The sequence below is a fragment of the Artibeus jamaicensis genome, unplaced genomic scaffold, assembly GCF_021234435.1.
Source record: "Artibeus jamaicensis isolate MK-2021 breed Jamaican fruit bat unplaced genomic scaffold, CSHL_Jam_final contig_414, whole genome shotgun sequence".
In the NCBI taxonomy this organism is placed as follows: domain Eukaryota; kingdom Metazoa; phylum Chordata; class Mammalia; order Chiroptera; family Phyllostomidae; genus Artibeus; species Artibeus jamaicensis.
In genome coordinates, this window is record NW_026521822.1 from 2,294,500 (window position 1) to 2,321,209 (window position 26,710).

At 41.7% G+C, this 26,710-nt stretch overlaps 2 protein-coding genes across 4 annotated transcripts in view; one reads left to right on the top strand and one right to left on the bottom strand.

Annotated features, from left to right (window-relative positions):
• SLC25A30 (solute carrier family 25 member 30) overlaps positions 1-26,710 on the bottom strand; it is a 102,361-nt gene that overhangs the window by 36,098 nt on the left and 39,553 nt on the right. The gene's annotated exons all lie outside the window — the stretch shown is intronic.
• Positions 13,313-26,421, top strand: LOC119050833 (galactose mutarotase-like). Its single transcript, XM_053665416.1, is given in 3 exon segments — positions 13,313-13,335; positions 25,274-25,774; positions 25,776-26,421. Coding segments are annotated over 3 exon segments (1,092 nt in total). The 3' UTR covers positions 26,344-26,421.

Below are 26,710 nucleotides of genomic sequence, written 5' to 3' on the forward strand. Positions count from 1 at the left end.
AAATAAACATTTCCTTTTCATAAATCTCTGGCCTTGAGAGACATCTTTCCCATCCAGTAGTGAACATAACGAAACTGGTAGGGGGTTCTTTCGATAACAGTATATCATACCACCCCTTTGGCCTTGCCCTGTGTTCTGTAACATGAACATAAAAATCCCTAACTAAAAGGGAGTCATGGCAGGCAGTTATGTCCTAGGCCGGGATCTTCCTTGACAAAGCTCAATCTTTATTCTAAGTGAGCCTGTCTATTGTCTTTTTCCATTTATGGTAACATACTTTTAGAGTGTCAGAGTAATCCCCTTTTTTTCAAACCCCTCAAGGCATAATCTCCCATCAGAGTGCAATACCACAGACCACAGTCTCTCCTCATTGCTATCTTGTTGCCCAAATACCATCTCTAAATGCTACAAATGTTATTTGTGTACTATCCCATAACCACCAATGTAAAAGAAGTATTTGTCTCCACATTTTACTCTTTACCCAATCTCAGAGATGTCCCCCTGCTTTTTTTCTCCCGCTTCCTTAATCTACTACCAATAAATTTCATTTAGCCCCCTTTATGTCTCCTCCTTTGGTTGTAATGTATAAAGTAATCTGCAAAACTGCCAATCTCTGGAGCATTTTTTCAATCCACTGAGATTTTGCTTCTCTGTAAGGAACAGCTTCTCAAGGAAATGTAGCTCAGCACCCACGTGGAAAACTAGTGGGGAGCAAGTGGGCACACAGGACCATGCCCACGAAGAAGTTCTCCCGTGGGAAATCAGGACTGCATTATACTTAGGCTGCTTTGTAACTTGCTCTTGCTAAAACTCTCTCACCCTGAGTTCAGGCAGAAAATGCTTGCTGCATATCTTTAAAGTAATTTACTGAAGTCTGTGCTAATTCTCCCAAGGAATGAAGTGTAACCAGACTTGTTACTCTTATTGTTCCCTTGCATTTGCAACATTTTTTCCCTTGTTAATCTGTAAGAAGTAATCAGTAACATCCCTTCCATTGCTATCTGTAAAAAGCAATTACCTAAAGCAAACCTAAGTAAAATGAATGAAAACCTTCCTTGATGTATGCTACTAGAAAGCCAATAGAGGCCCGTTAAGGCAAGGGTCAACACACTCTCCCCTTGAGAAAGTAGCGCCATCCCTTTTCCTCCACAGGACTCAGTAATCTTTGTGAATTTATCTCGTCTCATCCATAACACCACAGACACTGCAGCAGGTGTCCACAACACTTCTCAGAAATTTATTTGGCTCAAATAAACTCATAAAAATTCTCTACAAGTGTGGACATGCCTTACATGGACAAGATTCATTCTAAACTTTCCCTTCCCATGTTTATATCTTCTTTCACTGACAGTGAAAGCCATGGTTCATGTCAGCATCAATAGATTTACTTAATTATTCAATCCTACAATATGCATGGAATAGTTGAAACTTATACCACAGCACTATTACCAGCAACAAACCTTCTAAGTGCAAGATTTCTTTGCAGTTCTTTTTATCTTAAAGAAACTTTCCTCTACCCTAAAGGGTCTAATAATCAAATAGAGGTGAGACAGATTAGCAGGAGAAAATGACCAAATTTAATTACATATGTATGGGAACCCCACATAAATGAGAGAGTCAGAGACCCCATATACAAAAAAAGTTCAGAGACAGAAAGTTAAAATGAGGTAGATATAGCATTCTGAACTAAGGATGAGGTAAGACACCCTGGAGCTTCAGAGAAAAGGAAGGTCATTGAAGAATAAATAAAAAGAACAGTTATTCAGTAATTAGAAGTTCTCCTGGCCCTGTAGATATGTCAAAAAATGATCTCTCTGAAAATCCTTATTATGCACAAGTCCCCTAACTTAAGTTCTTGGTATTTAAGGGAGGGGTGGAGTTTCTCTTGAGCCCACAGGGTCTTGTTACCTTTAGCTCAAAACTATCTGCACACCACCAAGGCTCATTTTGAAGTGTTTCTTCTGAACAGCTACAGATATATCCTTCTAAATGACATGCAGTTAAAGTAATGTGTACAAATTACTTAAATTATTTGCTTTTTAATATGATTATGTTATTAGTTTGATATATTGTTAGGTTTTTATTTGCATCAATTTTAGAGCTTACTTTTTCCATTCTTTTTATGCAACTTCATTTTTTAAAATATATTTTATTGATTATGCTATTATACTTGTCCCATTCCCCTCCTTCGTTCCCCTCCACCCTGCACACCCCCTCCCACCCACATTCCCCCGCTTTAGTTCATGTCCATGTGTCATAAGTTCTTCAGCTTCTACGTTTCCCATACTATTCTTGCCTTCCCCCTGTCTATTTTCTACCTACCATCTATACTACTTATTCTCCGTACCTTTTCCCCCTCTCTGCTCCTCCCACTCCCCTGTTGCTAACCCTCCATGTGATCTCCATTTCTGTGGTTCTGTTTCTGTTCTAGTGGTTTGTTACCTTGTTTTTGTTTCTGTTTTAGGTGTGGTTGTTAATGATGGTGAGTTTGCTGTCCTTTCACTGTTCATATTTTTAATCATTTTTTTCTTAAGTCCCTTTAACATTTCATGAAATAGGGGCTTGCTGATTATGAACTCCTTCAACTTGACCTTATCTGAGAAGCACTTTATTGGCCCTTCCATTCTAAATGAAAGCTTTGCTGGATAGAACAATCTTGGATGTAGGTCCTTGCCTTTTATGACTTGGAATATTTCTTTCCAGGCCCTTCTTGCCTGCAAGGTCTCTTTTGAGAAATCAGCTGACAGTCTCGTGGGAACTCCTTTGTAGGTAACTGTCTCCTTATCTCTTGCTGCTTCTAGGATTCTCTCCTTCATTTTAATCTTGGCTAATGTAATGATGATGTGCCTTGGCGTGTTCCTTCTTGGGTCCAACTTCTTTAGGACTCTGAGCTTCCTGGACTTCCTGGAAGTCTATTTCCTTTGCCAGATTGGGAAACTTCTCCTTTATTATTTGTTCAAATAAGTTTTCCACTTGTTGCTCTTCCCCTTCCTCTTCTGGTACCCCTATAATTCAGATGTTGGAACATTTAAAGATGTCCCGAAGGTTCCTAAGCCTCTCCTCATTTTTTTTGAATTCTTATTTTTTTTAAGATTTTATCTATTTATCTTTAGAGGGGAAAGGAAGGAGAGATAGAGAAATATCAGTGTGTGGTTGCCTCTTGTGAGTCCCCTGCTGGGAACTGGCCAGCAACCCAGGCATGTGCCCTGACTGGAAATTGAACCTTGGTTGTTTGGTTCACAGGCCCACACTCAATCCACTGAGCTACACCAGCCTGGGCAACTTCTTATTTCTTCATTCTGTTCTGGTTGAATGTTTCTTTCTTCCTTCTGGTCCACTCCATTGATTTGAGTCCCAGTTTCCTTCCCATCACTATTGGTTCCCTGTGCATTTTCCTTCATTTCACTTAGTGTAGCCTTCATTTGTTCATCTAATTTGTGACCAAAATCCACCAGTTCTGTGAGCATCCTGATCACTAGTGTTTTGAACATCCAACCGGTTGGCTATCTCTTTCTCGCGTAGAAGTGTTGGCTCTGGGGCTTTTATCTGTTCTTTTGCTTGAGCCGTAAAGTGTTGGTCTGTTAATGCCTGTTATGTAGTGAGGGACGGAGCCTTAGATGTTCACCAGGGTGGGTCAAGTCCCTGGTTGTGACACTGCATGTGGGAGCAGGGCCCAAGAGGGAACTATTGCGCTTTGCTCTGCTCTCTGGTGCACCTCAGTCCCTTCTGCCATTTCCCCCAAGCAAACTGGGCTTTTCTGGTGCTGATTTCCATGTGGGTGGGCTTGTGTGCATTCTAGGACCCTGTGGGTCTCTCCAACAAACTCTCCTGTGAGGCTGGGAGTCTCTCCCTGCGCCTCCACCCTCACAGGTATTTTCATCAGTGTTTTGGAGGCTTTATTTCCCAGCACTAGGACCCTGGGTTGCGCAATCTGTCTTGATTCCTAGTTATCTGCCTGCAAATATGGGACCACTGCCAGGTCAGCCAGCCACCTTGCACATGGTGCCCTGCTTCTCAATCCCTGCCTGGCTGGGTCTGCCCATTGCCACCCCATGCCCGGGGCCTGCCAGCTGCCACCTGGGTGCCCAGGGTCTGCCTGGTGCCATTTTGTGCACCCAGGGTACCTTGCATGCCTGGTGTCACTGCTTCCTGTGCTAACTCTGCCCCACCTACCGGTATGGATGAATGTGTCTATTTTAACTCCTTGGTTGTCAGACTTCCATACAGTTCAGTTTTCTCTCAGTTTTGGTTGTTATTTTGTTTCTAGATTATTGTTGTCCTTATTATGGTTGTTCAAGGAGGTACAGTTGTCTACCTACACCTCCATCTTGGCCGGAAGTCTGACCAACTTCATTTTTTAATGTAGCAGTTCCTTTCTATCCCTTGTACTCTGTTCCTACTCATCTCTTATCAGTAACAATTATCATTAGTTACTAGTTTATTCTTCCATCTTCCTCAAATTAAGAATATATGTATATACCCCTGGCTGGTGTAGCTCAGTGGATTGAGCGCGGGCCTGCAAACCAGAGTATTGCGGTTCAATTCCCAGTCAGGGCACATGCCTGGGTTGCAGGCCAGTTCCCACCAGGGGACTCACGAGAGGCAACCATACATTGATATTTCTCTCCTTCTCTCCTTTAGATAAATAATAAAATCTTAAATTTTTTTAAAAAATCTACTGACTTTTAAAAATTTATTCATTTATTTATCTTTAGAGGGGAAGGGAAGGAGAGAAGGAGAGAAATATCAATGTATGATTGCCTCTCATGTGTCCCCTGCTGGGAACTGGCCTGCAGGGAACTGGCCTGCAACCCAGGCATGTGCCCTGACTTGGAATCAAACCTCAATACTCTGGTTTGCAGGCCCACGCTCAATCCACTGAACTACACCAGCCAGGGCCAAAAATCTACTGACTTTAAAAAAATTTTTTTTTAAAAAAGAATATATGTATATAAATGTGTTGGTTATCTACTGCTGTACAACTGAACTTAGAAGCTTAGAACAACAAGCACTTATTACCTCACAGTTTCTGGGGGTCAGAAATCCAGAGGGACTTAGGTAGGTAACTCTGGCTCCAGGTCTCTCACACGAATGCAATCGGGGTGGTGCTTGGGGTTGCAGTCATCTCAAGGCTGACTAGGGGAGAATCTGCTTCCAAGCTCATTCAACTTGGCTGTTGGCAGACCTCAGAAGATCCTCTTTCAAGCTCACTTGTGTGGCTATTGGCTGACCTCAGTGTCTTAGTTTCCTGGGGCTGCTGTAACAAACTACCATCAACTGGGTGGCTTTTAAAAATAGGGGTCTAGGACTTCCGCCAAGATGGAGGTTTAGCTGGATGTGCCTGCCTCCTCACACAACCAAGTTTAGGGACAACTAAATATTAGCATCACAAAACACAACCAGAACACGGAAAACTGAACTTTTCGGAAGTCCGCTAACAACAAATTCTTCAGCCTGACCGGTAAGGGGAGAAACCGGCGTCGGGTGAGGACTTACAAAGGAGGGCTCGGTCGGACCGGGCGCGGAATCCGGGCGCGCGAATCCAGTCGCGCGGGATCCAAACCCAGGATTGGACCTGGTGAGCCGCCGAGCAGCCCACCGGGGGAGCGACACAGTGGGGAGGCGGGGGCAACGAGTTGACTGTGGTTGCCTGGTTGCGCGCGAGTGAGGGAGTGAGCGGTTGGACCGGCCCGGTGGCGGCGGCTGCGGCGGCGGCGCGCCATTTCCCGCTCTGACCACGCCCCCACATACAGCATCACAACCCAGCGACCTGGGACTCCAAGGCGCCGCTTGTCCCACTTAAAGGGCCAGAACAGACCAAAAATGTCGCAGGCAGAACTCAAAGCCCCAGAGATAAATCTAAATGACGAAGAAATAGCAAAACTCTCAGACGCACAATTTAAAACACTGGTCATCACCTTCCTCACAGATTTGGTGGATTACAGCCACAAATTAGAGAAACATATGGAGGCTAAATTAAGGGAAATGAATGGAATTCCACAGGAATCCCATAGAGATGAAAAGGAAACTGGGACTCAAATCAATGCAGTGGACCAGAAGAAAGCAAATAATGGACAAACAGAAAAGAGTCAAGGAGCAAGAATTCAAAGAAATGAGGAGAGTCTTAGGAACCTCCAGGACATCTTTAAACGCTCCAATATCCGAATTATAGGGGTACCAGAAGGGGGAAAGACACAACCACCCGTGGAAAAACTATTTGAACAAATAAAATTTCCCCAATCTGGCAAAGGAAATAGACTTCCAAGAAATCCAAGAAGCCCAGAGAGTACCAAAAAAGTTGGACTCAAGAAGAAACACACCAAGGCATATTATAATTACATTAGCCAAAATTAAAATGAAGGAAAGAATCCTGGAAGCAGCAAGAGCTAAGGGGACAATCACCTACAAAGGAGTCCCCATCAGGCTGTCAGCAGATTTCTCAAAAGAGACCTTACAGGCAAGAAAGGGCTGGAAAGAAATATTCCAAGTCATGAAATCTAAAGACCTACAACCAAGATTGCTCTACCCAGCAAAACTCTCATTTAGAACGGAAGGACAGATAAGGTGCTTCTCAGATAAGATAAAATTCAAGGAGTTCATCATCACCAAGCCCTTATTATATGAAATGTTAAAGGGACTTATCTAAGAAAAAGAAGATAAGAAACATGAACAGTGAAAGGACAACAAACTCACAGTTATTAACAACCACACCTAAAACGAAAGCAAACTAAAAGGACAGCTAGAGCAGGAGTGGAAACATAGAAATGAAGATCTCAAGGAGGGTTAGCAACAGGGGAATGGGAGGAGGAGATGGGGGGAGAAGGTACAGAAAACAGGTAGCATAGACAGTAGATAGAAAATAGATGGGGGGGGGGGCGAGAATAGTTTGGGAAATATAGAACCTAAAGGACTTGAGACACATGGACATAAACTAAAGGGGGGTAATGGTGGGGTTGGGGGGCAGGGTGGAGGGGAATGGAGGGGGGAATAGAACAACTGTAACAGCATAATCAATTCAAAAAAATAAATAAATTTAATAAAAAAAATAAATAAAAAATAAAAAAAATAAAAATAGGGGTCTATTCTCTCATAGTTCTGAAGATTAGAAGTACAAAATCAGGATATCTGCAGGGCCATGTTCTCCCTGAAGGCTCTCAGGGAGAATCCTTCCTTGCTGTTCTCCTGGCTTTGAGCAGTTGCTAGCTATCCTTGGCATTCTTGTATTGCAACAGTATAACTCCAATTTCTACATCTGCCTTCACATGGCATTCTTCCCTCTGTGTCTGTGTCTCTCTGTGTCCAAATACTCTTCTTATAAGAACAGTATGCCCTAGCTGGTGGACTGAGCACCAGCCTGCAAGCTAAAGGGTCACAGGTTCCATTCTCAGTCAGGACACATGCCTGGGTTGTGGGCCAGATCTCCATTTGGGGGCATGTGAGAGGCAAACACACACTGATGTTTCTCTCCTTCTCTTTCTCCCTCCCTTTCCCTCTGTCTAAAAATAAATAAACAAAATCTTAAAAAAAAAAAAAAAAAAGAATACTAGTCATTGGATTAAGGCCCATCCTAATCCAGTCTGACTTCATCTTAACTTGATTACATCCGCAATGACCTTCTTTCCAAATAAGGTCAGATTCACATATACAGGATGGGTTAGGACTTCACCCTATCTTTTTGGGAGTCACAATTCAACCCATAACAGCAGGAGATACCACTTTCTTGCATTGTGTCCTTTCCATAAAACTACACATAACACGGCAGATTGCTTTGCCCTAGAGAGAGAGAGAGAGCAAAGAAAGAGAGAAAGCAAGATTTCAAGATAAAAAACCACAGTCCTTTTGTGACCTAATTTACTAATGACATCCCACTAATTCTGCTACACTCTATTTGCTAGAAACAAGTCCAAAATACAATCAAGGAGAAAGATTAATAAGGGTATGAAAAACAAGAAGCAAGGTTCATTGGGGCCATCAGAGAGGTTGCCAATATAGATAGCTTTTTCTTTCTTACATGAAAGGCAGCACATTTTAATCCACCTTGCTTCCTCACATAACAATATATAACATATCCTGGAAATCACTGCAGAGCAGTTCAATGAGGCCTTTCTCATCCGTTATTACTACAGTATAGTTCTCCACTGTGCAAATGAACTCAGGGTATTTATTCAGCTTTCTATGGTGTGATAGCCCCTGGTGTACATACCTTCTCCAAGTTATTCAGTCAAGCACTCATCTAAGTATGGCTGTGAAAGGGTTTAGCATATGTATTAAAGTCCCAAATCATTCGACCCTATAATATCACAATTGTCCAGTGAGCCTCACCTAATTTTACAAGCAGAGAGTTTTCTCTAACTGATCTCAGATGGAAAATCAGAGCATCAAATCACAGAAAAGATTTGACGCAGTTTGAAGACAGAGAGCTGCATGGCAAAGAATGCAGATAGCCTCTAGGAGCTGAGAGATGCCCCTGGCTGATAGTCATTCAGGCAAAGCAACCTTAATCCTGCCACCACAGGAAACTAAATTCTGCCAACAATAAGGATGAGTTTAGAAGCAGACACATCCTTTTTAGTTGTCCAGATGAGAACTAAGTCTGGCCAACACCCGGATTTCAGCTTTCTGATATCCTGAGCAAAAAACACAGCCACACCCTGCTCACATCTGATGCACAGAACTGTGAGCTAATAAATGGGTGTTGCTTTAAGCTTGTGGTAATGTATTATGCAACAACAGAAAATGACATAGCACCAGTCTGTGAACCAAAGGGTCACCTGTTCGATTCCCAGTCAGGGCACAAGCCTGGGTTGTGGGCCAGGTCCCCAGTCAGGGCATGTGCATGGGGTACATGAGAAGCAACCACACATTGATGTTTCTCTCCCTCTCCTTCTCCCTCCCTTCCCCTCTGTCTAAAAATAAATAAATAAAATCTTCATTAAAAAAAGAAAGAAAACCAATACATGTGACATATAGGTTGTTTGTAATGTTTTGCTATGACAAATAATAATATAATCAATAAACTTTTATATATATTGTTTTTATTGGAGGAGGTATATGTTAAGGGTAAATTCCCAGAAGTGGGATTGCTGAATCAAAGAGTAAATGTGCATGCATAAAAGCTACAGCTATTGATGCAGAAGAGGGAATTGAGATTCCAAGGGCTAACTAGCCTGTAGAACCAGAGCCTAGGGCCATCTGGCTCTCATTCCCTGCTCCTATTTCTCCAGCTCAGGACTCAGTTTGGGCTTAAACAATCCCTGTTCTACTTTCCAACTTGAACTTGTGTCCCTGGAGTGCTGTCTACATGCTGCCTTGAAATCAATACAATTTGGACCCATGTGAGGTATCACTTGAATCTTGCCATAAAAAGAAGTTCATATTTCAGTCATTGTGCTGTACACCTGAAAGTAATACAAAATAATATTGAATATAAACTATAAGTGAAAAATTAAAAAATTTTTAAAGCATATTACTGTTAGGGTGGGCAGGGTAGGATAAAACATTGGCCGGACTACAATCAAAGTGGCACCTGGACTACAATCCAGAAAAGACGGCTGACGTCAAACCAGAGAGCTGGAAAGGCAGGTTTTGCCAAAACAGATATCTGCATAGCTACCTGAGTCCCAGGAAGAAACCACCAATGCTGCATTGCCACTTTGTTCAGAGGGGACCAATCCCCAGCTCCAACGGGGAGCCAACAACAATAACAAAAATCCCGCCATTTTCTCTACTCACGTGTCAACTTCCCCAGTGTGGACCGGAGAACTTTGCCTGAGCACACATACCCCAATAAAGCTCTATATATTGCCTACCTTTGTGGCTGATTGGCATTTTTTTCCTCGGCGGAGCCTGAAAAAACTTTTCAATTACTTTCAAATTAAACTTGTTTGATCATATTTCTAGCATTTATTAAGATAATGTGCCTATATTCAGCTTGTTTTCATATTTTATACTTTTCTCAGAAATGAGTTTGTTCTTCCTCAGAGTATTTAAGACGCTATAAAACTCAGGTGACTTTTGATTTGAAAGGTAAATTTGGATAACTGAATGACATAAGGTTGTTGTTGTTAAACTGACAAACAATGCTTCTACTGTTTAAAATAAAAATATTCAGTGATGTATAAAAAAAAAGTCCAATTGCCAGAATGTGGGAAAAGTTATTGGAATGCTTTCTTTTCTACTCCCACTCTCATCTCACAAAGTCCTTTCCAGACTTATGATCATGAGGCACATGCATGCAAAGCGCTGAATTTCTCCTTTTCCTACAGATCCTTTAGATAAGACACCTCAATTCCATAGCAAAGAGTAAAATAATTACTGTCTGGTCCTTTACAGAAGTTTGCTGACCCCTGCTCTAGCCTTAGCACAATTTGCATTTAAATATCCCAGTCTGGTCTCTGCTGTGTTTTAATTATTATGTCCTCAGCCTGTTGAGGTTCCTTTGGTAAAGGGGTAATAGTCCTGCCTTGTAACAGCCCATGGTAGCAGAAGTGACTGTCATGAGACTCTCAAAGACCTCCTGGCAGCCTGACAGGTCAAACTTTTACCACATTCTCTTAGTACAATCAATGCAGCTTACACGCTTAACCTAATTCTCTTCTACTTTCACTTTAAAATCACAGGTACAAAATAAATTGCATAATTCAAATTGAAATCACAAAGTAATCTGTCAGATTCTCTAACGAGTATAATTTGTTTTTATTACAGACGCTTCAAATAACACACTGCAAGATTAATACTAAAAATCTAGTACTATGGGTTTGATTTAACATATCATATCTCTATCTCTATTTAATTCTAAACCTGTTGGGGTTATATAATCATATAGTAATGTACCTTACTAATAACATATTTATCACTTAAATCAGCTGAGCAACTGATGAAAAATCAGGACATTGATAAGATTTTTTTATCTTTAAGAGATATGAGGCTGGGACCAACCTGGGAACTACACTCAGGTTATGCGTCCCCTTTTGGTGGAGAGGTTGTGTCTGATGTGTAGCAGGGGTCTCAAATCTGAGCCTTTCATTTGTAATTATTTTCTCTACCTTCATCCCTGGGCATTTATTTCTTTCACAAACCTAATCTGTGTCTTGTTTTAACTTTTTTTTTTTTTTTTGAGAAAGGGGAAGGGAAGGAGAAAGAGTGGGAGAGAAATATCAATGTGTGGTTGCCTCCCATATGTCCCCCACTGGGGACCTGGCCTGCAACCCAGGCATGTGCCCTGACTGGGAATCGAACCAGTGACCCCTTGCTTCACAGGTCCATGCTCAATTCACTGAGCTACATCAGCCAGGGCTGGTTTAACTTTTATAATCTGGTTTGTGTGAAGAGAGAGAAGCAGGTCACATTTAAAGGACTGAGAATAACTTTAAACTTCTCAACAGCAAAACCGGAAGCTAGAAAACAATGGAGCAATGTCTTAAATTTGAGGAGAAATTATTGCCAAACTGTAACACTATATTTAACCAATGGAATAAAAAATTTACAGACATGCATGGACTTAACAATTGGCTTCTCATGCAAGTGTCCTTAGAAAATCTAATGGAGGATATATTTCCCTAAAACTAAGGTAAATCAGCAAATAGAAATAAAAAGGACATGGGGTCCAGGAGATCCAGCACAAGAGGGTAGGGGAAGGACCTTCCGAAGATATAAGTAAAAATAAATCTCAGGACAACAGCAACGATCCTAGATCAGGGCAGGAGTACAAAAAGATCCTGAGAAAAAGAAAGAAACTGATAAATCACCTGATGCTTATGAAAGTATTGATAAGAGGTTTTATCCTTCTAATAGAGAGTTTGAGGATGAATTAGAAATAGGTACCCAGAAAAGTAAATCAAAATAACTTTTTGAAGAAGGTAATTATTAATTCCAGGGAAAACCAGAGGTTATAAAGGAAAGGAAATATAATATACTACCTGGCTCAGCTCTAAATAACATCTACAAAGTCAGAGTAATTAAAACACTATGTATGGATTTAACCAAAAACTGTGATGTAATTATGATTAGAGAATAGTGAAGTACTGTTGTGTATGTATGTGCATAAACATGTGTGAGCATGAGTGAGGGATGAGTATGGATAGGCATAAGGAGTAAATCTTTGTCTTCAGCAGAAGGACATCTGTAGATACCCGCCCCCCCCCCAAAAAAAAAGGAAAAATCAAGAAATAGCAGGTAAAACAGCTATGAAGACATTTTGGAAGTAAATACCAGAAGATATTTTTTAAAGTAATTGCCTCTGGGGATGAGGGATCAATAATGGGGAAGAATGGGGCAGATAACTTATTTTTCATAATGAACCTTGTAGAATAATTTGAGTTTTTAAAACCATGAACATGTATAACTGGTTTAAAATTAAATATTTTTAATTAAAGAAAGATACTCCGACAGTTCATTCATCATCATTGTCAGTGTCCTTCACTGAATCCTTCTGGTAACTAGATCTCTTAATATTAGAATGTCAGGCTCTAGCCTGAGGCTCTTGTCAAATCATATCCTCTCTTTAATGGCTCTAAATGCACACTTGCTCTTCACTATCTCTGGTCACAATCCATAGTCAGTCACAAAACCCTACTTATATATTACACCAAAATGCTATGAAATGTAGTTTAACTGCACTTATAGGGAGAAGAAATGGATTTTGGTGAACATCTGGGCAATCTCTGTCTAACTTTAGTGGAATGTATTTCCATGAGGGCAGGTACACGATGATAACTGTTACCTGTGTCCACTTTTGCATTCCTCATCTATCTACACAGAGCAGAGTGAGGTGGACCAAGTCTTCTTACTGCCTACAAGCCTTTGATAGGTTTCCATTGTACTTAGCACAAATCCCCAAATCCTTAACCCAGCTTAGGACACTTGCATGGTATTTTTCCCTCAGATGTGCCAAGCTCTTCTTCACTTTATAAGTCCTACACAGGCTGTTCCCTCTGCTTGGAATACCATCTAGCCTGCTTCCTCTTTTCACAACCTGACATTTACTCATCAATTTAGCCTCAAGTCAAATATTGCTTAATCTAAAGAGGTCACTGTGGTAGGCAGCATAATGGTCCCCTAATAAGTCTATGTACTAATCCCTACAATCTGTGAATATTTTAGGTTATATGAGAAATGAGAATTATGATGGCTGGTGAAATTAAGATTGCTAAACAGCTGGCCTCAGGTAGTGAATTATCTTGAATTATTTAGTATATCCAATGTAACCAAAAGGGTCCTTATTAGTGAAAGAGGGAAACAGAAAAGTCTGAGAAGAAGATGTGAGTACAGAGACTGGTTGGAGTGATTTGGTGTGAGAAGAACTCAACTTGCCATGGCTGGTTTTGAAGATGGAAGGTAGCCATAAACCAAGGGATGTGGACAGCCTCTAGAAGCTGAAAACTCAAGGAAACAGATTCTCCTCCAGAGCCACTGGGGAAAAAAACAGCCTTGCCAATGCCTTATTTGGGCACAGTGAGTCCCATTTCAGGCTTCTGACCTCTAGAACTATAAGATAATAACTGTGTGCTGTTTTATGCCACTAGGCTTAAAGGCATAAAACAGTTTTAAAAAGCTACTAGGTTTAAAAAGCACCAGGTTTAAAAGGCTACTAAATAGTTCCCTGATAAGGGACCTCTAGACTTATTTATTTAAGGAAAAGTTAGGCAGAAGTAGAAACAGGACCAGGTGATGTGAGATAAAGACTAGTGCCTCACTCCCTCCTTTAGAGGATTTAATTTGAAAATACTGGTTTGCCTGAATTTTATTTTTTTTCTGTCTTAAAAGTAACATCTCAGCCTTAAAATTTTTCAATAAATAGAATAGATTTCTAATATTGTTACAGGCTCCAGTAGAATCTGGAGATTCTACTCAGAAAGAATTTAAATTGATTATTAAAGAAAGAAGAAATCTCACTTCCCTCAGACAGTAAAAAGCTCAGAAAGAAAAAAATGAGAAAATGTGTCTTTTAACCATTCTGACTCCTCTTTCTGAAGACCCAGGGACAGTTTCAGTCCTGGGAACAAGCTATGCTGAGCTTAATATCTTCCCTCCCTCTTCTTCAATCTCCCTAAAAAATTTTTCAAGGGCACTAGATAATGAGACAGCTCACTTTTGAGCACACTGCAAGAATGCCGCACTCACAAAAAGAAAAAGAAGAAGAAGAAATTTATTTGCCACCAGAGAAAAACTGTTTCTGAAATTTATGAAATGTTTTCATAAATTTGTCAATCTAAAGCATGCTAATTACTTACTTTAGTTGTCACTGAAGTTAAGAATTTTAACCACACCTAAAACAAAAGCAAATTAAGAGGATAGCTAGATCAGGAGTGAACCATAGAAATGAAAATCACGTGGAGGGTTAGCAACAGGGGAGTGGGAGAAGGAGAAGGGGGGAGAAGGTACAGAAAATAAGTAGCATAGATGGTGTTAGGCCTGGAATTAGATAAAAGTAGCCAAGAGGAACCCAAGGCAGGCTCCAGACTGTCTCAGCAAGGAAGACAGAAAGTACAGAAAGTAGTACAAAGAGTGCTGAACAAGATAAACCGCCTTGTGCATGACCCTGTCTTTGCAGAAAGGTATCCATTGCTGCAAGCAGAGAACATAGCCATGTGTGTTCTCTCGAGATAGCCAATTGCTAACAGCTACATCTGCTTCTGTATTTGCTTGCTTGCTCACCCCAATAAAAACCCTAGGCTGTAAGCGCCAGGCACGACTCTCATTTGCAGCCATTTTGGCACCGTGTCTCCGGACACCTCGAGAGTTCGCCCCTGCGCAGGTAAAACTTTGGCCAATAAAGTTCCATCTTAAACTCCTGAAAGTTTCCGACCATTTGTTGCTTGCATTGGTAGATGCCATAATGGTAGGTAGAAAATAGATAGGGGGGAGGGCAAGAATAGTATGGGAAATAAAGAATCTAAAGAACTTGAGACACGTGTTCATGAACTAAAGGGGGGAATGGTGGGGGCAGGGGGATGCAGGGTGGAGGGGAATGAAGGGGGGGAATAGAACTGTAATGGCATAATCAATAAAATATATTTAAAAAAAGAATTTTAATTAAATTAGGAAAATGTATAGTTTTTGTAACAAAAGGTGTAAATTATGGCACTTTATCTTGAAAATAAATAGAATTAAATGTGAATTATTCTTAAGTTAATTATGTCTCAATGAGTTAAAAAGAGCAAACTAATATAGGCTAGAAGAGTTGAAGAGAGTCTGTGTCAGTTGAGATGGTCTGTGCAAGATAAAAGAAGATTGTATTAGGGAAAAGAAAAAAAGATTTAGAAAGTAAATAAAAAGAAAGAAAAGAATTAAGAAAGTAAAGGGTTATGAAAGAGAAGGGTAAAAAGATACACACCACATCCATGTGTAGCATAGGAAGAAAGGCCCACCTGTTGCAAACTAGGAAGCCGAGAGTGAAAGGCTAAAAGCCAAGAGGAGCCCTTTCAAAAGGGCAAAAATCAGACCCCCAAAGCTAAACAGAAAAAGTAATAGAAAAAGTTAAAAAGACTGTTTGTTTCTTTATCATTCCCAAGTTAAGCAAAATATCAAACAATGCCCTGACTGCCAAGCTCTTTCTAAGACATCTCCATCCATGGGAGTTAACCCTTGAAGACTAAGTTCTCAAATAATGTGGCAAACAGATGTCACTCATTACTCTCCCTTTAGAAAATTCAAATACATTCATATTTCTATTGATACTTACTCTAATGCCCTACATGCATCTGCTTTAACAGGAAAATCTGCTAGAAATATACAAGCCCATTGGCTTGAAGCTTTCAGTCATTTGAGTCGGCCTCAGCAAATTAAAACTGATAATGGCCCAAGATATCTTGCCCATTCTACTCAAACCTTCCTTCAACACTGAAATATCCAACATGAAACAGGAATACCTTATAATTCAACTGGTCAGGAAATTGTTGAACGGGCACATTATACCTTTAAAAATCTTAAAAGACAAAAAAGGGGGAGTCAGGAGTCTACCCCCCAAAATTTGATTATGTTAACTATGTTTACCTATAATTTTCTAAATTGTGATGAATCACTCTGTACTCCAACTGAGAAATATTTTCAGAAGAAAGAACCAAGTCATCTTATCCTCAAGTTTTATACAGAGATCCGCTGGAAGATTGTACTTGGCAGAGTCCTGTAGATTTCTTAACATGGGGAAGTGGGTATGCATGTTTTTCCATCCCTACAGGTCCTGTTTGGCTTCCAGCTAAAAGGGTGAAGCTTTATAACAAAACAGACATCAAGTTCTGCTACCTGGAGATGAAAACCGATCAGCTAGCAGACCAGGTGGCCCAGCTGACACTGGCCAACTAGAAGAAAACAAGCACTGGATTCTGGTGCCAAAAAAGGCAGTTTATGTTGCTAAGTACTTACTAGTTTATTTTTCTGTTCTTATTGACACTTTGTGTTTTCCTTTAAAAGAGCAACTTTATGCTGCAAGCAAAGAGCAATACAGTAACTACTATCAGTTTTCCATAGTAACTATAATTGGCCTGCATAACCAGGAGAGGATTTATCTTACACTCAATCCCTCTCCAATTCCACCTTGTACTTTAGACATAAGCCACAAAGACTCAGTCTCTTGGTCTTTGTACAGAGGACCAAATGCTACTATTGCTTTTCTCCCCAAAAGTCCTTTCATAGTAGAGAACTGGGGAGCTAATTGGAAAATACTGGAAAGTTTGACAAAACAATAGTTTCAGCTCTACCTGAAGTCCCATATACTAATACGTGGTGGGAGGGGCCCGGTACTGGGGCACCTGTAATCAGAATTGTTTCTCCCAACCACACTAGCCCTTGGCATTACAACTCATGGAAAATAGGCTTGCCTTTTATTACTAGAATGCATCTGTATATAAGAATTGTATGTGACCCTAAAGGTATCCAAGGATGTTTTTATCAAATTGACCCTCTAGAACAAGACTGGGTCGCAGTTTGTACCCCTCACCCTTACTTGTTTTTGGCAATTCCAGGAACAACCCAAGTTTTTTTTATAACAAATCAGCAAAAATTTATTCTTTGCCTGTTCCTGTGGGTTCCATATACACCAGCTGTCTTACTCATCTCAATATTACTCAGTTAAGCCTCACTATAGTTTATACAGTTAGAAGACAAACTCAGATATGGATGCCAGTTAATGTAACCAGAAAAATGGGGAGATCCCCATGGCATAATAGCACTTAACAATGCACTAGCCTCTTCAAGAGCTCAATAGTTTGTTGGCACTTTAATTGCATTTATTGTCTCTGGTATAGTTGTCACAGCTACTGCAGCCACGGCAACCGCTGCCCTCATTGGATCAGTTCAAACTGCTCATACTGTTGATGTTCTCTTAACCAACTCCACTTTAGAAATGCTTCAACAGGCTCAGATTGATCAAGAAATCCTGACTTGACTTTCTGCAGTTAAATCAGCACTCAACTGGATCGGTGAACGCCAGGATGCACACTAGTGACCCGTCACCAGCTGACCTGTGATCCTGGTTTCTCCAGACTGTGTGTCACCCCACATAGTAGAATTCTAGCCAATACTCCTGGAGTGATATTCAAAATCACCTAAGAGGAGCTTTTTCTACTAATTTAGAGGGACAAATCAATAAATTGCAACTGGAGTTACACCAATAGTTACAGGACATTCAATGCTTAACTAAGCAGGAGACTGATTTTAATAATGTTTTGTATATTACAATGCATTTACAAATTATTTGCCCAGGGTCACAAAAGAGACCAGCACGCAGCAAGTCTTGTAGGATTTGTCACCACACAGCCTTAACAATAAAAAAAGGGGGGGGATTGTAGGGGACCGGTTTATCTTGGCCTGGCAAATGTGACTCAGCTCTGTATGGAAAACCTACAGATGCGAAGTGGTGGGTAGGAACCAGACCTTCAAACCAAGTTTTCCCCTGGGAATCAGGCCTAGAAAATGCATATAGATTGTTATGGCTTGCTCTTGCTAAAACTCCCCCACCCTGGTCTAAAACAATAAATGTGTATTGTCTATCTTCAAGGTAATTTCCAAAGCCTGTATGAGTTCTCCCAAGGACAGAGCTAATGAGCTCATCATCATTCCCCTTTGCATGTTATTTTTATTTCCTTGATTGTACCTAGAATGTAGACAATAATATTCTATGTGATAGATAATAAATCTTTCTATGATGTAAGACCCCAGGAAAACAATAAAAGCCTGTCTAGGCAAGGGTGGAGGAGCTCCCCTCTTGAAGGAGTGCCCGAGGCACCACAGGCACTCTCCCCTTGAGAGAGTAGTTGTGCCTGTTCCCTTTTTCCACACAGAGTTGTTGTCGCCTGTGCATTGATTCTCGTCGTATACCACAGCAGGCAGACTCTGCTGGACAGGGTCTGCAACAGGTTTACAGCAACAATAGGACACTAATTTCCCCTCCCAGACTCTCTGCCTGCCCCATCTCCCAACCATGACTACTGGGTCTGAATCTAATTTTCTCTCTCAGCAAGCCTTATGTTTTCCCCTTGCAGGCCCAGATCTCAGGCAGATTCATGCCTGAGCCTTCTGAGGCATGCTCCTAAACCTGACCTTCACTTCTCCCCATAAACATTCAGGAATGTGTTCAATTCCAGCCGCCCCACCCCGTTATCTGGTACCTGGTGAGTTGCCAGGCAGAACAATCAGACAGCAGGGCAAACAATAAAGTGCACCTCCTGCCAAGATGGAGGCATAGGTATATACACTGTGCCTCCTTGCAAAACCAGAAGGAGGACAACAACAATTTTAAAAAACAACAACCAGAAGTGACAGAAAAATCAAACTGTATGGAAGTCCAACAACCAAGAAGTTAAAGAAGACACACTCACTCATCCAGACCAGTAGAAGGGGTGGAGACGGGCTAGGTGGAGAGGACTCTTGGCAAAGCAGTGGTGGAGGACCAGGGTGAGCAAGGGGGCGGCTGACCAGCAAGACTGCAGCAGCAGCTAATGAAGTGGGCTGTCCCACATTCAAGCACAGATAAACTGGGAGGAACAACTGGGGAGCGAGACAGACTGTGCAACCCAGAGTTCCAGCTTGAGTAAATAAAGCCTCAAACCACTGATTAAAAACACCTGTGGGGGTCGAGGTGGCAACAGGAGAAATTCCCAACCTCACAGGAGAGTTCATTGGAGAGACCCACAGTGTCCTAGAATGTACACAAGCCTACCCACCCAGTATTCAGCACCAGAAGGGCCTGATTTGCTTATGGAAAGCAGAGGAAGTGACTGAAATATGGCAGAGAGCTAAGCAAGTGCCACTGTTCCCTCTTGGGCCCCTTCCCCACATGTAGCGTCACAACACAGTGACCTGTGGTTACCCTGCCCTGGTGAACACCTAAGACTCCACCTCTCACTACATAACAGGTGAGTCAAGACAAAAAAAAAAAAATGGCCCAGATGAAAGAACAGATCAAAGCTCTAGAAAAAATACAACTAAGCAATGAAGAGATAGCCAACCTATCAGATGCACAGTTCAAAACACTGGTCATCTGGATGCTCACAGAATTGGTTGAATTTGGTCACAAATTAGATTTAAAAAATGAAGGCTATGCTAAGTGAAATGAAGCAAAATGCACAGGGAACCAATAGTGATGGGAAGGAAACTGGGACTCAAATCAATGGTGTGGACCAGAAGGAAGAAAGAAACATCTAACCAGAAAAGAATGAAGAAACAAGAATTCAAAAAAAATGAGGAGAGGCTTAGGAACCTCCAGGACATCTTTAAATGTTCCAACATCTGAATTATAAGGGTACCAGAAGGAGAAGAGGAAGAGCAAGAAATTGAAAACTACTTTGAACAAATAATAATGAAGGAGAACTTCCCCAATCTAGCAAAGGAATAGACTTCTAGGAAGTCCAGGAAGCTCAGAGAGTCCCAAGGCAGTTGGACCCAAGGAGGAACACACCAAGGCACATCATAATTACATTAGCCAAGATTAAAATGAAGGAGAGAATCCTAGAAGCAAAAGAGATAAGGAGACAATTGCCTACAAAGGAGTTCCCATCAGACTGTCAGCTGATTTCTTAAAAGAGACCTTACAGGCAAGAGGGGGCTGGAAAGAAGTATTCCAAGTCATCAAAGGCAAGGATCTACATCCAAGATTGCTGTATCTAGCAAAGCTTTCATTTAGAATGGAAGGGCAGATAAAGTGCTTCTCAGATAAGGTCAAGTTAAAGGAGATCATCATCACCAAGCTCTTATTATATGAAATGTTAAAGGGATTTATCTAAGAAAAAAAGATAAAAAATATGAACAGTAAAATGACAACAAACACCATTATTAACAACCACACCTAAAACAAAAACAAAAGCAAACCAAACAAACAACTAGAACAGGAAAAGAACCACAGAAATGGAGAGCACATGGAGGGTTATCAATGAGGGAGTGGGCGGGGGAGAGAGGGGGTAAAGGTACAGAGAATAACTAGCATAGATGGTAGGTAGAAAGTAGACAGGGGGAAGTTAAGAATAGTATAGGAAATATAGAAGCCAAAGAACTTATAGTACAACCCTTGGACATGAACTAAAGGGGGGGGGATGTGGGTGGGAGGGGGTGCGCAGGGTGCAGGGGTGTGAAGGGGGAAATGGAACAACTGTATCAGCATAACCAATAATATGTATTTAAGGAAAAAACAATAAAGTGGAAACCTGTCCATGAAAATGACTGAACGGACTCCTAATGTTAGGCTAAGTCCTCTCCCTCCATGAAGATTTGGCATGAAGATCTGGTGTCCTACTCATGAGAACTTATAAGTTACTTATCTTCTTTATAATTCTGTGTCCTTAGAAGTAAAATTGTAGTCATACTTTCTTCAGAGGGTCTTTGTAAGAATTAAAAGAAATAGGCCCTGGCTGGTACTCAGTTGGTTACAGCATCATCCTGATACTCCAAGATTGTGGGTTCATCCCCGGTCAGGGCACATACCAGAACCAACCAATGAATGCATAAATAAGTGGAAAAAACAAATCAATGTCTCCCTTTTTCTCTCTCTCTTTCCCCCTTCTCTAAAATCAATTTCGAAAAAAAGAATTAAATATAAATGAAATAATGAACACAGTGCTCTCCATATAAGAAACACTATTGCCATTTAGTGTTACCACAACCATGACCATCACAATTCCAAATGTCTCTTCACGGAAAAAAGACCCACTACATTTAGGTAAAACCAGTATTGCTCAATAGTTAACAGTCTAAAATTAAAGCCATTAATATGTTTTAGTAGTTTTGTCCTAAAGTTTGTACTTAACACTTTCAATTAACTCATAGTAAGTAATACAGTTTTAAAAATATGATACACAGCGCCCTGGCTGGTGTAGCTCACTGGATTGAGCACGGGCCTTTGAACCAGACAATCGCGGTTCGATTCCCAGTCAGGGCATATACCTGGGTTGCAGACCAGTTCCCTGCAGGCCAGTTCCCAGCAGGGGATGCAAGAAAGGCAACCATACATTGATGTTTCTCTCCCTCTCTCCTTCCAAAGATAAATAAATAAAATATTTTTAAAAAAAATATGATACACACGGACCAAAAAGGCTACTTACTTGCTCTTTTGGCTAGTTAGATCTATCATGTTAAAGCTATTAAACATGATAAAAATCAACATGTTAAAAAAATATCAGCCCTCACTGGTGTGGCTCAGTGGATTGAGAGCCAGCTTGTGAACCAGTCGCTGGCTTGATTCCCAGTCAGGGCACATGCTTGGGTTTAGGACCAGGTTCCCAGTGGGGAGCAGTCAAGAGGCAACCACACATTGATGTTTCTCTCCTTCTCTTTTCCCCTTCTTTTCTCTCTGTATAAATAAATAACAGTTTGAAAAATATTGGTTATAAAAGTCAAATCAAATCATACTCTTTTTTAGCTATTCTGCAACTCTGGGTTTGTTTGCTTGTGTGTGTGTTTTTATCTCTAGAATTAGAGAAGGTGAGTGGTAAAGGCGACTGTGGGAAATGCTGTCTCAGTCTCTTATGAGAAGGCAATACCTGCTTGTGCGTTCAGGGAACTGTGTGAAACCCAGTGAGCTGATTCTGTAACAGTGCCAGGGAAGAAAAAAAGGCTTTGCAAGTCAAAGTTGTCCTTCAGGTTGAGTAGTGACTGGCCCTCTGATAATTCATTTGGAGGCCTTAACCTGGAAAATTCCTCTCCCAGCAGGGGTGAGAATCAAAGAGAGATTCTATTTTCCCGTCAGACCAAAGCCACTCATGACCTTGTACCTGCCTCGGTTTGGTCACCATTTGTTGTTTTGTGTGAATTTAACTGCTAAGCCATCATAAAATGGTTGAACAATAAATCTTCAGCAAACAGCTTTTCAGTGAACTTCTGAAGCTGAGGGACATTTGAAAGTTGTGAGAGTAGGAGGTTTTTGGGAATTGGAAGAGTTATCAGGTAACATTTAGTCAGGAAGATATCTTTTTATTATGTAAAATCACTAAGAAGTTTAGGTCCTTAAATCTATAGCTTCTGAGTGAGTCTAAAGGCAGTGTCAATGGTCTTTTCAACACATAGGACCAGGTCATCCCCAGCATTCATGAAAAAGATGATGGTTATACAACATTGTGAACGCACCGAATGCCGCCAAACACATTTAAAAAATGGTTGTCTTATGTGAATTTCAATTTTTAAAATATAGGGGGGAAACACAGGAACACACACCACCAGAGCCATCAAAAATATAGGGTTTTTGTTTCACTTGTGCTGGTTTTCTGGCACTCTAGATAATCAAAACAGAAACTTTCTTAGGGTTTTAACTTTGAGCAAATGAAGACAGAAAGGCAGATAACTTTTTTAAAAAATCATCACCAGAGGATATGTATATTGATTTTAGAGAAAGAGGAAGAGAAAGACAGAGAGAGACATCTATGTGAGAGAGAAACATCAATCAGTTACCTCTCATATGCACCCCAACTGGGGATCAAACCCACAACTCAGGTATGTGCCCTGACCAGGGATGGAACCTGCAACCTTTTTTGGTGTATGGGATTATGCTCCAACCAAGTGAGCCACCTGGCCAGGGCAAGGCAAATAACTCTTTGTAAATAGTAAAACAGCTGTAACCTAAACAAAATTTTAAAGGCCAATTTGACATGGCTCATCAGATATCCTTAAACAGGATCCAGGAGCAGCCACTGTTTCATTACCTCCTCTGTAATGTTTCTGGGAACCTACATTGCCACAATCTGCCCCTACCCCAGGGTGATCAAACGTGGCAGGGTACTCCAGGGTAATCAATCACATGACGCACCACCCCATCATACTCATGGACCAAGGGAGCAATTGCTGGGCCAGACATAGCCCTGAAGTGGCCTTGAGCAAGTGTCCACCCCATAGGGGCAGCTCTAGTGGACTGTGAAGGCTGTCCAACAGATGCACTCCCAGGGTGTTTGATACAAGACACAAGGAGAAAGTCTGCTGGTGAAGGCAGGAGCAGTAGCTTCCGAGGCCAAATATCTGAGTCTCCATCATGGTGGAGCCCCAAAGCAGGAATTCATGACTGCCCAATCCTATAGCTTCCCCTACTAGATATTGCTGTGATGATGTCACCAGAGCTGCTATTGAAGTTATGGGGCAATGACCTCATTCAGACCATCTTACAAGGTCTGACCCTGTAGCCTGAGACAACATTCTGACTTCTGGAAATAATCTAAGGAATGTCTGTCCCTTGAAACCAGGAAGAATCTAATTTACAGATAAGTGCTACGAAAGGAAGCATCCAAAGGATTTGGGCTGCTCTTCCTTTCCTGGCGAAGGCTGGGAGGGCTGCTCTCTGATGCTGCTGCTAGGGCAGCACATTCCTTCTCTTCCACTGCTTTGCCAGCCTCCACTACAGAAGCTGAAAAACTGAAATACTTCTTTCCCGTTCTTCCACAGCTAAGTGTGGCCAAGTGACAAGTTCTCACTAGTGAGACATAATGGAACTCTTGGGAGGTAAGGGGGAGTGTCTGAGGAAGCTTTTACTTCTATATGAAACAGCCAGGCCCGAAAGCTGCAGCCGTTGGCACCGCCCCTCCCCCATCCTCCTTTACAAACGTGGTACCTGGAGCGCTACCACAAAATTATAGCAGAGGACTCGAATGCTAAGAATGGCTAAACTGCCAGCAGCTTCTTACCTCCAGACATCTTGTTCTGTTAGAAAAATAACACTATTTAGCTAGGTATCTTTACTTGCAGTTTTCCTGACCAATAACATTATATATATGTAAAACTAATAACAAAATATGTCCTTACAGACTTATAATTTCCTTAAGTAAATTTTTTAGCTAATTGCATGTTATTCAATCCACAGTAGAGTCCAATCATTTCAAATACTTCTAATACAATCTCCAGTTTTAAAAATTACTTTTGGTTTTGTTAAGGAGAGGCACACAGTGCACTCAGCCTCTGCACAAATCAGTGCCCAGGCTCTGCAGAGGGGCCTCAAAGGGACATTGCAGTGTGGGCTAGTGTACACAGTTCATGCAGTAAGGATGTGAAAAACTTCTGTACATAATTAAGCACATGTAATCACTGCTTCTGTGAAAGAGAGCTATTCTTAAAGCCAGTGCAGCCCTACATAAAATTCTCAGGGAATGATTCTTAGAGAAATACAATGCCACACACATATTAAATGTGTTCCCCAGATGTTCAATATATTTGTGAGCTAAAGGGTATGCACTTAGCTAGCCCAGATGACATGGGCTCTAAGTCAAACACAACAAATGCTAGTTAACTAACAAATTTTTCTACAGAGGGCAGAACAAGCAGCAGCCACATTTCAATTCCTTGCTTTGCTGGAACTGAAAACAGTGTTGTTTTCTCTCATTATCACTGGATTTCTCTCATTATCACTGTCCTTCCCCACAGGTCAAGTCATTTCTTACTTGATGGTTTGTCACATGAACATGCATTCCTCTTAGAGTGGGCAAATGGCAAACTTGTCCTATTAACACCACAGAAGGGTTTTGAACTGATACAGGTGTCTGTATAACCAGGAACCCTGGACTTAATTTGGATTTTCCAGAAGCCTGGGGAAAATTCTGCAGCTAGAACTACAAGGACCCAGATTACAATGTCACCCTTTCACCTATTTACCTAGACAGGGTTAACTAGACCTTGGCTGGGGTACATTGATCAATCTGAGAGACTACCCTCCACTTTGATGTCTCTTTCTCAAATTAAAAAAAAATAGTGTTGCATAAACGGGATGACCCTTTCCCCAAATATGTTTCCTTTCATCAAAATTCATGGAAAAATAAATTAATGATGGTTTCTGTGTGGTGTCCACGGTCCTCTTTCCATTCATGCTATAAAGAAAACAATCTTTATGGAGGAGCAGCTGTACTCCCCGAGCTTTCCCCAGGGTTTCGGTGACCAGATTGGTGTTTGGGGAGCTGCCCTTGGGGGCAGGGACAGTGGAGAAGTTCCGGCTGCAGTCAGACCTGCTGAGAGTGGACATCATTTCCTGGGGCTGCACCATCACGGCCCTGGAGGTCAAAGACAGGCAAGGCAGAGCCTCAGATGTGGTGCTTGGCTTTGCCAAGTTGGAAGGCTACCTCCAGCAGCAGCCCTACTTTGGAGCAGTGGTCGGCAAGGTGGCCAACCGCATTGCCAAGGGGACATTCATGTTAGACAGGAAGGAGGTCAAGCTGGCCATTAACAAGGAGCCCAACAGTCTGCATGGAGGCATCAGAGGGTTTGATAAGGTCCTCTGGACCCCTCAGGTGCTATTGAATGGTGTCCAGTTCTCACGGGTCAGTCCAGATGGTGAGGAAGGTTACCCAGGGGAGCTGAAAGTCTGGGTAACATACACGCTGTGGGGAGCTCGTGGTCAACTACCGAGCTCAGGCCAGTCAGACCATGCCAGTCAGCCTGACCAACCATTCTTATTTCAACCTGGCGGGCCAGGGCTCCCCAAATATCTATGACCACGAAGTCACTATAGAAGCTGATGCTTTTTTGCCTGTGGATGAGACCCTGATTCCTACAAGAGAGGTTGTGCCAGTACGATGAACTGCATTTGACCTGAGGAAGCCAGTAAAGCTTGGGCAACACCTGCAGGCGTTCCACATTAGTGGCTTTGACCACAATTTCTGTCTGAAGGGATCTAAAGAAAACCACTTTTGCGCTCGGGTCTGCCATGCTGGAAGCGGGAGGGTACTGGAAGTACACACCACCCAGCCTGGGGTTCAGTTCTACACGGGCAACTTCCTGGACGGCACCCTGAAGGGCAAGAGTGGAGCAGTCTACCCCAAGCACTCCGGTTTCTGCCTCGAGACCCAGAACTGGCCTGATGCAGTCCATCAGCCTCACTTCCCCCCTGTGCCGCTGAGGCCTGGTGAGGAGTATGACCACACCACTTGGTTCAAGTTTTCTGTGGCTTAAGGAACTACAAAGATATAACCTGCTCCAGAGCCAGGCTGGGAGCTCCATCAGCTGCTGCCTGTCTTCTATTCAGAAATGAGATGATGAAGATTAGAGGCATTATTAAAATGATCCTGTGATTTAAAATCATATAAATGGTTGCTGTCATGATATCAATCAATAACCAGTCTAAATATTGATTTCCTTCCCAGTGACTGGCTCCAGGCCAGGTCTAATGACCAGCTCTATTCTCTGTGTTGTTAAGAGGACCCAACTACCAATCATCATCCAGGTTCTAATCCTAGCCCAGAAATGGCACCTGGACCCCCGTGTTCCATGGGTTCTATCTCACCACTGTGCCTCTTTCTTTTCTACTTTTCACCCCTCT